At 41.9% G+C, this 15,136-nt stretch overlaps 1 protein-coding gene across 1 annotated transcript in view; it reads left to right on the top strand.

The window, feature by feature from the left end:
- The window catches only part of Cdh20 (cadherin 20), a 248,938-nt gene that overhangs the window by 183,808 nt on the left and 49,994 nt on the right, over window positions 1–15,136 (top strand). Inside the window, exons 3-5 of the mRNA XM_036202240.1 lie at window positions 9,878–10,172; window positions 10,663–10,782; window positions 13,058–13,225. Of these exons, the coding sequence (XP_036058133.1) occupies window positions 9,878–10,172; window positions 10,663–10,782; window positions 13,058–13,225 (583 nt within the window). The remainder of the gene's footprint in view (window positions 1–9,877; window positions 10,173–10,662; window positions 10,783–13,057; window positions 13,226–15,136) is intronic.

Here is a 15,136-nt window from a genome sequence, read left to right as displayed (position 1 = left end):
CTCTAAAACACCTGATGGTCTAATAAAGAACTGGCCAATAGCAAGGCAGGAGAAAGGATAGGCAGGGCTAGCAGGTAGAGAGAATATATAGAGGGAGAAATCTGGGAGAAGAGAAAAGAAGTAGCCCGAGAAAGGAAAACATCAGGGGTCAGCCACCCATATACCCAGCCACCCAGATACCTAGCCAGCCACAGAGTAAGAGTGAAAGCAAGATTACAGAAGTACAAAAAGGAAAAAGCCCAGAGGCAAAAGGCAGATGGGATAATTTAGGTAAAGAAAAGCTGGCTAGAAACCAGTCAAGCTAAGGCCAGGCTTTTATAAGTAATAAGTCTCTGTGTGTGGTTTATTTGGGAGCTGAGTGGCGGGCCCGCCAAAAAGAGCAAAAACAAACAACAGATTTTAGTTGACCACTAGCTAAAATACAGCTTTGCTTTGTGAGACAAAGTCAGAAAGAAGACTCTCTCCTTTTCTATGCCTCTATTCAGTGGGAAGAAACACAACCATGTTTTAGTAGGAAAAGCCTCAGACCTTCAGAAACGATGCAACTCTTAACAAGGGTGGAAGCAACCTTCGGGGAACAACACAATGGAAAAGTTAAAAGTTCATGGTGTGTGTGTGTGTGTGTGTGTGTGTGTGTGTGTGTGTGTGTGTGTGTGTGCATGCGTGTGCATGTGTTTCTAAAGCATTTCTATAGGTCTAACTTGAGACCTAAGTTTAAGGAAAATCAACAACAAAAGTATAAAACATCTTTCCTTCAAAATGTCCTAATATGACTGCTTTGGGGTTAGTTAGAGACAATCAATTAATATATTTATAAACTATATATTCAAAGTTCCTTAATTTGTCTATCATCATTTCATTTTTTTAATCCTGGCTTTCTCTTCTGTTTGCTTTATTTGGATGTTAATCAGAAACCATCTTATGAAATCAACCAAGGGAGAGAGTGGGAGAAAAGAAATTAATTAGAAAATAAATAATTCATTCAGATGATAACTTAAACACTTGTTCAGCACCAAAGCTATATGCATATGTTTCCAACATATGTCTCATGCCTGTGGTTTTAACCACCATCTCTAGGTCAATAAATATAAAATCTCCATCTCTCTCTAAAAGCCTTGGATTCATGAATCCTAGGTAATGTGTAGCAGCATAAGACACAAACCATGTGGTTCCATGTCCAGTCCTGCTAAGGCTTCCAAGGAGTCCTGTGAACCAGAGACCTCAACAGTGTCAATAGTTATTTACCAACCACTCCCTTAATTTGCTAATGTTTAAGGTTGTGTGTGTGACAGAGAGAGTATGTGTGTGCGCACACACATACATACATGTGCATGTCTGAGTGCAATGACTGCTGAGGCCAGAGAGAACATTGGGTCCCCATACAACTATGACAACTAAACTCAGGTCCTCTGCAGAATTGGTAAGCACCTTTACCTGCTGAGCTACCTCTCCAGCCCCTGCTGGTCCCTTCTTAATCCAGGTACCAAGCCCTCTCCCCACCGTAGCCATGAAACTGTTCCCACTAATGCTCAGAACTTCTGTACTGATTGCTCAGTGACACCATTTTATGAAAAGTCCCAGTCACAGGCTTGGGCACTGCTGACCTCCTTCTGAACCATTGCAATGCCAATGTCCATCACAATGCTGGTTTCTTTCTATAGTTTAGGTTCAAATGTTGGCCTTGTGCCAGCTGATACCATCACTAGTGAGCTGATCTGCTTCATCCCATCCCCTGTCTGCCCATACATGACTCCTAGCAGACTTGCTGGGCTTGCTTGTGCCCTGTTCTTCTCCTCTCTTCAAAACTTTATTTCAATGTATTCAAACACCTCTTTTCTTTTAGTTGCTCTCTTACTCTGGATTGAGACTATGAAATAGTTGCAAGTGCAAAGTTCAATGCCCCTCAAGATTTACTTGTTTTTATTTTGTGTGGCTAAGACACCTATGTGCCTGAATGTATTCATGTGCACTGTACATGTGCAGTGCCCACAGAGACCAGAAAAGGGCATCAGATACCCTGAAACTGGAGTTACAAGAGGTTGTGAGCTGTCTATGGGGTGCTGAAAACTGAACCTACATACTCTACAAACCCACAAGTTCTCTTAACTCCTGGTACTCTCTCTAGTTTCACACCTATAGCTTTAACCACCATCTCTAGGACAATAAGTACAAAACCTCCATCTCTTTCTAAACTGCTAAATGTTTTGCATTCATGAATCATAGGGAATATGTGGTACCTTCATGTCTGTGATACATGGGCCTAAATGTGTTGTCTCGTAAGAAACTCTTACTCTTTCAAATCCCCCTTCCCCAATCTTTCTTGTCTCAGCATTGTCAGCCTCCTGTTCTAGAAACGAAGACCTAATAGTCTGGCTGAAGAAGTGGCTCAGTGGTTGAAGTGTCTGCTATGCAAGTGTGAAAACCTTAGCTCAAATACCCAGAACTCATGTAAATCCAGTGAAGTACATCTGTAACCACAATGTCCCTACATCAGATGGGAGGTAGAGCAGGAGACTTCCAGATAACATGCGGGCCAGCTGTCCTAGCATATATAGTGGCCAACAACATAGAAGAGTCTTTGTCTCAAACAAAGTAGAAGGAGAGGTTTTCCTCTGACCCCTACTACATCACACCATGGTATATGCATGCCCACATTCATACACATGTGCATGTGCACACATTTACATAAATATCACACATACAAAGACATGCACACACAGCAGCTATTTAATACGCTTCTTTTTCTCTCTCAGAACTTTGCATTCTCTACACCTAAAATGCTGTTGTTCCTGTGCCAAAATAAATCCCAAACCTTTCATCTCTCCAGTCTGTACCTCCACCATTATCTTTCACCTAAGTCAATACCTGCCTAGTTCCCAGCCACTCTCCTCATGTCTACCCGAATTTCAACATATTCTCCACATGTGACCTTGGTAAAAAGGCAATCAGATTATATCCCCACCACTCAACTTTAATCTCTTCCATGTCTTCGCACTGAGGTGGAAGGAGGCACTCCATGTGTTCTCCTGTAGCTTGCTGACCCACCTGCCTCTGGGGTCTTTACATGTTCATGCTACTCTCTGTCTGGTTCTTATGTTCCAGAAACATGGCCTTGCACAGTTCCCACCATTTTCAAGGTATTTCTGGATGGTTCCCCTACAGTGAAATGGAATTCCCCTGGCTTCTTCCACAGTGGGTACCTCTTCCTCTGTCTGCTCATTGTGAACCTAAGCTTTCCTGGGCCCTTCTCTAGGGCAGAACCCTAAGTGAGAGTCTATCACTATCTGCAGCTGGGAGATGGCTCAGTGTTCAAGAGCACTTGTTGCTCTTCCCAGAGGATCCAAGTTCCTAGTACCCATATTAGATGGCTCACAGCCTCCAGTAACTCCAGTTCCAGGAGATCGGATACCTATTCAGGCACTAAGACATGCATCCACGCACATAAAACAACAAATGGTTTTTAGGTCTCTCACCAATGCTTGGTTCCACAGCAGTAATCACAGCCTATAGTATTTTTGAGTTACATGTGGGTGTCTGAAGCCTCTGACTAGACTAGGAGCTCCATGAAGGCAAGAACATTGTTCTCCTTTTGTCCCCAGCACTAAAATTGTCACCTGACACACAAAAGGAAGCAAAAAGATGGTTAGTGAGTGGGTAAATAAGTGACCACCTTGTGGTGTGGTAAGGATTGCCGAAACCGATGCGTGCTTAGCACAGTACCTCTGAGATTCCCTCATCATGAGTTTGGAGTGCTCAATAGTAACAACAGCATCACTGAGCTCATTCTGAGAACGCGGCACCTCCTAAGGCGTGCCTAATGCTGCTGCAAACTGCCCAGCCTCTAGGTCCTCCTTCCCCTTCTACATCCTTTCTGCACTGTTAGTCACCGCAGACATCACATCAGCATCTCTTTGCCGGTTTCTCTTGGATTCACTTCTTCCTCTCTGTTTCTGCATTACCATGATCCTCCGTTCCTCAAGATCAGATAAACTGTGCAGGTGCCACCTAGTTTCCCTGGGGAATGATTCCTTTGGGGTCATTTTTCTTTCAAAAGCATCTACTTCAATATGCCAACCTTCTGAATCAACATATGGTTCAGTAACATCCTCTTCATCAGACCCTCTCACATAGGGCCAAGATGTGTTTTCTTCTGGCCTCCACCCATCTCGTGACACTCAGGCCAGGTGTGTGTTCACACTCCTGTCCTGACAGGTGTATATATGTCTCCTATGGCTACCTCTCTTAAGTAGCATTCAAATTGCACAGAGGCTACCCTAAAAACTGTTTATATCATGAACATTTCTTCAGTCTATTCAGAGTGCTGAAGACATCCAGCTCCTGGATAGTTGCAAAACAGTAAGTTTCTGTGGTTATTATTAAAATACATTTAAGAAAACAGCATACTAATATCTGGTAATTATATTATATTCTCATATAATTTAGGGTTGTCTTGCCTCTTTTAAAAGACAGAAATAGGGGTGTTACTTTCCAATATTGTCTATATCCACCTCCAGACCCAGTACAAAGGCAGCCAAAATGATAGTACAGAAGGAAAATGTCAATTAATATTGTAGTGGACTGCTCCAGTACTTTCAGCCACATTCACATGGAGCAGATCATTATAACAAGGCTGTAGGGTAAATACAACCGAAGGCAGTAGGCGTGGGGGAATGGTTTCTGTTAGCTAGCCAGGTTAGACTGGGGTAAGGAAGGCACAGCTCTCCATAGCCCTCTGTCTTGCCCCACAGTCATGGGTTTTCTTTCCTAATGCTCTGAAAATAGCTGGCCAGTGACTTGACATTTATCCATGGCAACACCCAGACAAGTGCAGTAGTATTAGCAACCTAAAGACTTGCTTACTCAGTGCTCACTGATGTTGGGAAGATGTAAACGTGCCACAGCCTCTAAGAGTAAGCACGCTCAACCCAGGACACATTCACATGTCTCTCCAGTCACCTGTCCCAGTCAGCACACTGGGGCTTACCTCATACCAGTGCATCACACTCCACACAGATACTTATTCACTCATCCATGTACTTTTCTTTCCCCCTCTACTTTCTTTTGAAAGACAATCCATCCATCTTTCACTCTCTTTACACAAGAGACAGTCAGCTTGTCACCTAAAGCCCTGGAAAATGTGTTTAGAGAGCATGCCAGAGTATTTGCTTATTTCAGGAAGGAATATGGCAAGAATGATAAGCTTTAATTGGTATGACCTTGTAAAATCCACACCAGGATTCTCAGGGACATGGCAGTGTGGAGTTAAAGTTAGATTCTATTGACACATGTGAGGAGGTGGTACAGAGAGATCTGCTTGGGCACAGACATGTAGTCAGTCATGCAGAGACTAAGGATTACAAGGCCACAGCGTAACCACAATTAGAAGCACTCAGTGCCTTTCCAAGACATCACTGAGCACTCAGAAACTTCACTGGCAAAGGGTGTGAAAACCACCTGTTCCCAAAATCCTAAATCAACTGAGATTTTTTTTCCATGTACACATACTTCCCAGCATTCACTTTTATTTTGGCTAAGATCTTAAAGACTAGATTTGTGAGTATAAGAGATATCCATTTATCTGTCTAGAAGATTTCTAAGGGAAAGATGTCTTCCCAGAATGTACTTAAGTGCTGTAGCTGGAGTTCACTTAGCATTAGCTGGAATAAATATGTATAATGTTAAAAAATTTTAATACCAATTTTCTAAGTGCTTTAGAAAAGAACTTTTCATGTCCTCTTTTGCAATTTTATAACCAAATGGGTATTCTGTGGCTCACAAACCCAAATGTTCCATGTACATTTCTTTGTTGACTTCAAGCTCCTTAAAGTGTCCCTCACCTTGATAGTCACCTGTCCAAGCTCCACTCTGTGACAGAGCTGGATTGTACCAATGGGAAGGCAGGAGGCTAGAGGAGGTGAGACTTAGTCCCTTATTTTACCATCAGTTGATCTAGCTTGGAGGATTTTTCAAACTCTCATCCTTATCTGGACCCCTCAGGAATACTAACACTCCCTACAACTCTGTCTCAGAGGAGGTAGCTCCTGGGAGGACTCATTCAAACTCCTGAAACCATATTTAAGCAGTAATGTTTCTTACAGACTTTCAGGCCCAGCCTGAAGAGGGGCCTCCCACATTTAGAGGCTAAAATTTCCTAACTTCGTCCCCTAATCTGTTGTCCCTGCCAGAAGATTCCCTGGGTATTTCCCAGAGTCTGTAGATCTGGTACCCCAATGTTCCCTCTACCTTCATTGCTATTAAAACAACTAACTGGTAGAGGCCTTGTTTCCTGAGAGGATCCTGGAGACATACAATTATATTTCTCAGAAATCAGTTCTGTGTAATCCACTTTCACAGCTGATATGCTTCCTGTGCATGAAAGGCCCTTCCTACTTTACTATAGGAGCCCTATACCCCTCCCTCTTAGGTTCTAGTCCTCTTTCTGTTGCTATGATAAACCACTCTAACCAAAAGAATCAGAGGAGGAAAATGTATTCCCTAATATCCTTCACTGTGGGAAGTCAAGGCAGAAACTCAAGGAGCAAAGGCATTAACCATGGAAGAATGCTGCTTACAAGCTTTTTCTCCACTTCAAGTTCCACTACTTTTCTTTTCTTTTTTTTTTTAAGATTTATTTATTTATTTATTTATTATGTATACAGTGAGTGTCCAGCCTGCAGACCAGAAGAGAGCACCAGATCTCTCATTGTAGATAGTTGTGAGCCACCATGTGGTTGCTGGGAATTGAACTCAGGACCTCTGGAAGAACAGCCAGTGCTCTTGACCTCTGAGCCATCTCTCCACTACTTTTCTTACATAGCCAGGTCCACCACCACCAAGGGATGGCACCACAGTGGTTAGCTGGTCCCACAGGCCATCTGATGGAGACATTCTTCAACTGAAGTTCTTCTCAGAGTGTCAAGTTGTCAACAAAACTAACCAGGACACCTTAAAAACCTGTAGACACACTCAGAAGCACCTGAAAGATGTGATCCCTTAAAAAGAAGGTAACATTAGGAGCCTGTAAAAGCTGAAGCCTGAGCCTGTATACCACAGCAGGCACTACAATGATTACACAGCCTTCACCTCCAGAGAACTGTCTCCAAAGGCAGAGAGAGAAGCAAGAGAAGGGATGTGAGCTTCAGCACTGATCCCATTCCACCCTAACCAGCCTCATCAACCTTAGGAAGCATGGCTGCCTCTCAGCAGCGCTAGCTAGCTTTGGCTTCTGTTGTTTATTAAGTCTACTCTCAAACGGGCCACTTACACTTGGCCTGTGATGCATCAAGTGTGCTTAATGTGTCAAGCTCTGTGTCCATTATAACTTGTCATTCCTTAACCTGTCTTATTGCAAGTCAAATGCCACATGCCTTAAAGTTATACACAGAAATATACATATGTAGTGTTCTTAATCTCATGATTTAGGAAACTCCTGAACTTTCTTTCTCCATCCAGTTCTGTGGTGCTGGGGAGCACAGCTCCAAAAGGAGTGATCTTCATTTCTGTGTGCCCAGTTCCAAACTAAATGTCTTTTACTTCTACACAATAAGTGCTGGGCTTTTTCCCCTTGCTCTTTAAACTGCACAAATAGAAGATTTTCATGATAATAGTGTAAAGAATAAAGAAATGTGACTGTCATATTCTATATAGAATACTTTTAAGCAGAAAGAAATCCAAAGCTATTTTTTTGGGTGATTTTATTCTCCTATTTCCCTTCTGTAGATAAGGCACAGCTTCATTCCCTAGGCAGTATGACTTGGCCAGAAATAAGTTTGAGATTAGTTCCAAAACACTCCCAACCTCTAAAGCCATCCCTATCTGAGGAGGCTGTGACTACACTTTCTGGTGTTCACTGAGTGTCCCTACACATTAATCTTCAGAAGAGTGGGGGCCAGGGCCCCTCCAAAGCTTCAGGGGCCCTGGCCAATGGGATCTGCGTAACAACAAGTTCTCTAGCTCTAGCTAGGTTTTCTCCTGGAGGCTTGAAGGTGGTAGATAAGAACTGGGTGTGTTAATAGCCTTCTCATACCCCTTTCTTTCAGCAGGTATGTCATCACCATAATTGGCCCCATTTACAGCTTTCCTACTATGGGAAGGGGAAAGGACCAGTGCTCGTATTTTGCATATATTAATCTCTAATGATCCCAGTAACCCTTAGAATTAATGATATTCTCCATTTCTAATATGAGAAAATTAAGGGTTAGAGACAGTGTATTTACTCATGACAAGGACACTTATCGTGATAACTGACATAGACCATATTCAAAGCAGATTCACTGAGCTTGCAGCATTAAGCCTAACACTGGTCTGCTTTATGATTTAATCTTTCGTGCTGAACTGTACAGTAGCTGAAAACATAGACAGCAGCAGAGTTAGTGGTGCTTACAAAACTTAATGATTTTGCTGGTTCTTTTGAGAGAGGCCAACAGTTAACACAAAACTTAAGCACTTTTGCTGTCCATACACATTATGTGCAGTTATCAAGATGTGTTTCCAGGCAGAGGTAAAATGGTGCTCCCAGATTTCTTTGGAGAAATGTGAGAAGATGGGGCCAGAAAGATGGCTCATTTGTTAAGAACAGCAGCTGCTCTTCCAGCAGCCCCTGGTTGGATTCTTAGCACACACAGTGGCTCACAACTCGCTGCAACTCCAGTTCTAGCAGGTCTGATACTCTCTTCTGGCTTTTGCAGGCAGGCACCAGATACGTAAGTAGTGCAGAGACATACACATAGGCAAAACACCCATGCTCATAAAAATAAAATAATTTTTTAAAAACAATCTGAGAAAAATACAATCAGGTGAGCAGAGAAACAAGTCTCTAACTTAGTCATCCACACATAGATCTTAGTCAATCAATTGAATCCAAAAGTGAGTCCTACCAAAAAAGAGAGACACTGTTGTAAAACACACACACACACACACACACACACACACACACACACACACACACACAATCAGCATTTAAGCTCACTTGACACCTGAACCATAAGCAAACATAGTCTTAAATAGAAAACTAGGAAGTTGGGGGTCTCAGAACTTGAAACTTCACAGGAGTCTGCCAAAGTCATATTCTACTTCCCATATATAATGGCCTTTACCTTTCAGTTTTTATTGTATTTATTTAATGTGTGTGTGTGTGTGTGTGTGTGTGTGTGTGTGTGTGTGTGTGTGTGTTTACACGCAGGGGCACATGTAGAGAAATCAAAGGACAATTTTTGGAGTCAGTTCTCTCCTTCCATCGTGGAGTCCTAGGAATCAAATGTAAATCATCAGGCATCTTGTGGTCCCTGGTCTCAGCCCTACAATGTTATTTCATCATCTTTTAAGCCAATTTGAACTGTCATAAAATTTAGGACATTCCAGAAATCAATCTAATCTTGTTAGTTAGTTAGTTAGTTAGTTAGTTAGTTAGTTAGTTAGTTTTTTTGAGACAGGGTTTCTCTGTGTAGCCCTGGCTGCCCTACAAATCACTCAGTAAACCAGACTGGCCTTGAAATCAAGAGATCTGTCTGCTTCTAGGCTTGTGCCACCACTTATTTTTAACTTTAAGATATTTAGACTTGTCATTTGTCTTTTCTTTTCCTTGAATGAAGGAACATGCTTTCTCCTTAAACTTGCTCCTATTTCTATGGGTGTCTTCTATGTTTCTCAAGGATAGTCATTTTAAAGTATTAAAATCAAGATACTGAATAGGACATAGAAAACTTTCTATATTTCTCTTTACTCATCATTTTAAAGCATGATAGTTGTTTACAGAAAAAGTTTTTAAACATTGAAGTGGAAAGAACATTCTTATGTAAAGGGAGGTCTTAAGTCTGTACAAAAGTAGAAATCAATTTATTCCCAACACCTAGGCATATTTCAATGCTTTTGTCCCCAGCTGCATTCAGATATGGACAGAGGAGATGGATCCATCAAATACATTCTTTCAGGAGAAGGAGCAGGCATTGTGTTTACTATTGACGACACCACTGGAGACATACATGCCATTCAGAGGCTGGACCGAGAGGAAAGAGCCCAATACACTTTAAGGGCTCAAGCCCTAGACAGACGGACAGGCCGGCCAATGGAACCAGAGTCAGAGTTCATCATCAAAATCCAAGATATCAATGACAATGAGCCCAAGTTCCTGGATGGACCCTACATTGCCACTGTGCCAGAAATGTCACCAGTAGGTAAGCTGAGGATGCACTGATTTTTTACAAACAGTAGATAACACTGTAGGAGATCCTACTATGTCCATAGAGGAGAAAATGTGCACAAGTCATAAAAGTGAAGCCAAAACCAACTCCTTCAGCAGGTAGGAAGCTATGTAGATACTGGAAGCAGCCACATTAAGTAATAATAAATCTTCCAGTGTCTTCCAGTTCTGATTCCTTAAGAATAAACTATGAATTAGATGGCTGATGGAATATATTTGATTGTTAAAGGCTAAATACTGGCTGTTACCAATAAACAAAGACCACATAGGCAATGTTGATTTTACTGGTTACTAAGAATACAAGCACAAATAACTATCATCCCCATTAAGTAACAAGATAGGGGTTAACAAAGCTTGATCTAGAAAGGGAACTCTGCAAAATGTTTTAAGTTTGACTGTTCAGGATTATAAACTAGCTCTTTATAACTACACTTGAACAGGTTTCTCCCACTTCTCTCCCTTAGGTACCTCTGTTATCCAAGTGACAGCCACAGATGCTGATGATCCAACCTATGGGAACAGTGCCCGGGTAGTATACAGCATTCTCCAAGGCCAGCCATATTTTTCTGTGGACTCCAAAACAGGTATATAGTACAAGTGTCAAGTCAGAGGTGACTGCTTATTCAATAAGCCTGTGTTTCCTAATTAGGATAGACTCAACTCTTCTGTTCAAGGACTCTCCAGGGGGAGTATATTACACAGAAAAGACTGTCATAATCTTTAGGATTAGGAGAGCACATTATAACTACCAGCAGGGTGAGACAGTATGCATGTGTTGCTGAGAGACACCAAAGCCCTGCCTACAGAGACTGTCTCCTCACTTCCTCCCCAAAACTCCCATGTCTATATTTATTTACCAAGGTTTAAGGTCTTCTATAACTCCAACAAGATCAAAGAAGATTGCCACATTCACCTGGGCTTGTTCCAGAGCTAGAATCACAGAGCCTTCTGGGCAATCATTGAGCTGACAATCAGGATTCATTCAGATGAGGAAATTGGGAAGTTAAGTGCTAATGATCACCTCTGATGTTATCTCTGCTGAGCCAACCCTTGCTAAGCAAAATACAAGGCCAGAGTGTGGCTGCTGAGCAGGTGGGATTTGATGAAGCAGGCAACAGCACATGGATATGGCCCCTAGAAAGGAAGAGCCTCATGGAGGTTACTCTAATAAGGGGAGATGGCAAAGAGAACAGAACTGAGAAGAAGCAGCATGGCAGAGAAGGAGAGACTGAAGCCTGGGAGCTTTGCTTGTTTCAAGGAACTTTGACCACAGAGCTCATTTGTTTTATCCCACTGAGGGAAATCACTTTAGTATCTGTATTGGGCAGAATAACTACTGTATCATTGTTGTCTTACATTTGTGCCAGGATTCTCCTTCTCCAAGCACTTTCATAAACACAACCATTTTTAGCTTCCCAAGTAAAAAAGATAGGAAGTATTATTGCTCCCACTTTACAGAGGGAAAATAGACCTAAGGGAAGGAACCTGAGCAAAGAAACAACCACAGAGGTAAAGTCACTGGTGAACAGCCAAGGTCACCTCTTTATTTGAAAGAAAAGAAATATATCTCTATTATTGCTAACCTGATAGAATTTGTTTCTATACAACCTCAAGTTAGCCAGACATTCAGAAAATGGTATCATAAACGTAACACGTGAGAGACTAAATTAGTGGGGAGGGAAAAGAAAAGATCACAGTTAGAGATGTCTGTAAAACAGAAACTTCAATGACTCTACCAACAGGGACGAGAGGAAGAACGAAGGGTGCCCGCAGGAAGAAACCACAGGCAGGAACAGACCACATGTCCTCTATAGCCTCAGAAGTACTTTACATTATTCTGACAATGCCCATGAGGGGCATCTATACTGTTAAGGTTAAAAATACATGAAAAGATTACCATTGCTTTGGCAAGAGGCATGTACAAGAAAAAATGCAGCACATCTCATTTCAGAATAGTATCAGTGATTGCCCCTCATATATCATAGGAGGGAACTCAGGCAGGCTGCTGTCCCTACATGCTTGCCTTTCCATGCAAAATGCTCTTAACCATAGATCATATCATAAACCTTCCCCTCACATGTATGAAAGCCAGATTCTCTAAGCTGAATGTTTAAACAGGAGATAAAACTCTGCACATCCCTGGCAAGATCAGAATCCTACAACTATCTGGTTTAGAACCCTCTTCTTAAATGAAATCCAGTCACCACCCTTCCATGCTGCTTCTGCTCTGAACTGTATGGGAAAGTTAATCTTTCATGCATGCTAAAAATAAACAGCATGCATTGAGTCTTTCTGGCCCTCCTTGCTTAAGGAACTCAGTAAGGTACAGAAGTAAGCAGAAGAAAACAATACAAGGAATGTAAACAGAAGGGAAGTCTAATCAAGTTCCATCCCTACTCCAGACAGAGGGGAAGCAGGGAAATCATACTGAGAGCCAGTATCTAAGAGTCATTCACACTACAAGGGCTCTAAGGCTAAAGGTGAAGGAGCCGGGGATTATCTAAAACCACAGATTTGTAGACACCTGTACCAGGTAAAGACTATAGTCCAGTCACCATAGACTGCAAGTCCTGTAAGATTTGTTATCTGTAAGAAAACCACTGCTGCCATCTCCTGTTCTGCCTCAGTAATGTTGCCAAGGATGCAGCCTCTGGGCCCTTCCTGATGGGTGTCTATGTCTTGGTCTTTTGTTTCACACAGTGCCTTTATGAAGCTGGGATTAAAATCACAAGTTTCATGAAAACAGGCGATGTGCTTTTTGGTGTTAGGTATTTATAGTACACAAGGGAGACAACTATGGATGAATCCTCAGAAAACTAGCTGTGTGGTTTTGCTCTTTAAAACAATTCCTTTCTGCAGGTATAATCAGAACAGCACTCATGAACATGGACAGAGAAGCCAAAGAATACTATGAAGTGATTATCCAAGCCAAGGATATGGGAGGGCAGCTTGGAGGATTAGCTGGGACCACAACGGTCAACATCACCCTCTCAGATGTCAATGATAACCCACCCCGATTTCCCCAGAGTAAGTACAACTACAGCATGGCTCTCAGACCAGAGGGACCCACCTTTTACAGAGGTTCAGGTTTAAGGTATTAAAAATCATTTTTTATACCTTCCTGAACCACATCTTCCTAGCACTGAATCAATGTTTTTCAATCCTTTTTTCACTATTTCATCACTGTTAAATCTTTTTAAACTCCCCTCCCCCCCATTTTTTTTAACCTGATGGCCACATTGCCCACCTGCACAAAATTGAATACTAAGACTAAGATTTTTCAAATAGGGTTAAACTTTCATGGGCCACGAATCATCATCATGTGTAGTATTTGTTTTTAACCACTAAAGCTCCATCAAGAGCTCAATTTCAAGAAGATAATTGTCTGAATGGGAATGAGTTCAGAACACATTTCCTGAAACAGCCAGAGTTGTAGCTGAATAGGCCACCATCTGACCACATTAACCAAGAAATATACACAAGTAGCACAAGATCTGTGAGGACACCAGGCATGGGCACACAAGGTACCAACCCCTGCCTCTCAAGTTTAAAACCCTCCCAAGGAGCCCCCATCCTGTTCATAGAGGAAAAACCAATGAGGGGGAGTGTTTGGTGTGGCACTGGGGGTTCATAAATGGTGCAAATTACATAGATCCAGATGTTGATTCACCCTACAACTTGGAAAGACTGAAGTATCAGGGAACAGTTTGTGAAATGCACATTCTCAACAAGTGAAAATGAAGGTTTCACAGGGTAAAGAGACTTAAACAGAAGACTAAGAATAGAAAGGATTTACACTGGCAGAAAAGGAAACACATCAAGATGAAGAAGCCACATCCATTCAAGCACTGTCAACTTGACACACTATGTATACAGCCCTGTGCAAAGCCAACAACATTGTTACTGTATCAGAGGTCATATTGGTGGAAAGTTGAATGAATGCAAGAAGAATGTGTGTGTGTGTGTGTGTGTGTGTGTGTGTGTGTGTGTGTGTGTGTGTGTGTAGCAGGAAAAAATAAGAAACATGGACTCCTGACTCAGTCTCCCGGCTGGAGGAACCACAGCTGAGGATTGAGTCAGAGAGGACAACCTTCTTCCTCGGGACAGGACTTTACTGCTGACAGAAGAGAGGATGTATAATGGAACTAGTGGCAGGCAGGGGAGACAAACTCAGATTTGAATATGAAGTGACAACAAAACACTCAGGTGGAATGTCCTTAAGGAATGGAGATGTGACTTTGAAATGTGAGTGCCTGGAAGGAGGAAACTGGAGAAGCCAAAACAGCAGACACAGTTCCAGGTTGAACACTTATCCAAGGAAAGGGGAAACAAACAAAAATGGAGCTAAGGAAATAGTTCAACCATTCAAGAGCTTGTTTTGCAAGCATTAGGACCCAAGTTCAATCCCCAGAATTATATGCCAGGAATGCTGGTACCCTTTTGTAATCCCCAAGCTAGAATGTCAGAAAAGAGTAGATACTTGAGATTCCCTAGTCAACCTTCTTAACATAATTGGCAAATTGAAGGCCAGTTGAGAAGCTCTCTCTCAAAATAAGATGTAAGACACCTAAGGAACAACACATAAGGTTCACTTCTGGTTCCCACATGCAAGTATACACACATGCACACAAGAACATATGCACACACACATACACACCTAAGCTACAAACAGAATGAACCCAGACTACTAGCTGAATAACTTAAATTTTGAACCAGCCAGATCAAAATGACTCTTTTATTTAATTTATGTAAATAGAGCCCAAGTAGCATGTACAACTGGCATACACAAAGTCCCCATGGCCATTCATGAAAGAAAAGAGAATATCAGGCAAGTATTTTACAAATGATACAAATGAATAAGTTACTAAGATGACTGGTCCACCAATCAGGAACATCGAGGAACAGTTGTGAACTTCCATATGGAGTGATTAGTGCAGC

The sequence above is a fragment of the Onychomys torridus genome, chromosome 11, assembly GCF_903995425.1.
Source record: "Onychomys torridus chromosome 11, mOncTor1.1, whole genome shotgun sequence".
In the NCBI taxonomy this organism is placed as follows: domain Eukaryota; kingdom Metazoa; phylum Chordata; class Mammalia; order Rodentia; family Cricetidae; genus Onychomys; species Onychomys torridus.
The sequence above is the reverse complement of the archived record's forward strand: the minus strand, read 5'-3'. Positions and strand labels throughout refer to the sequence as shown.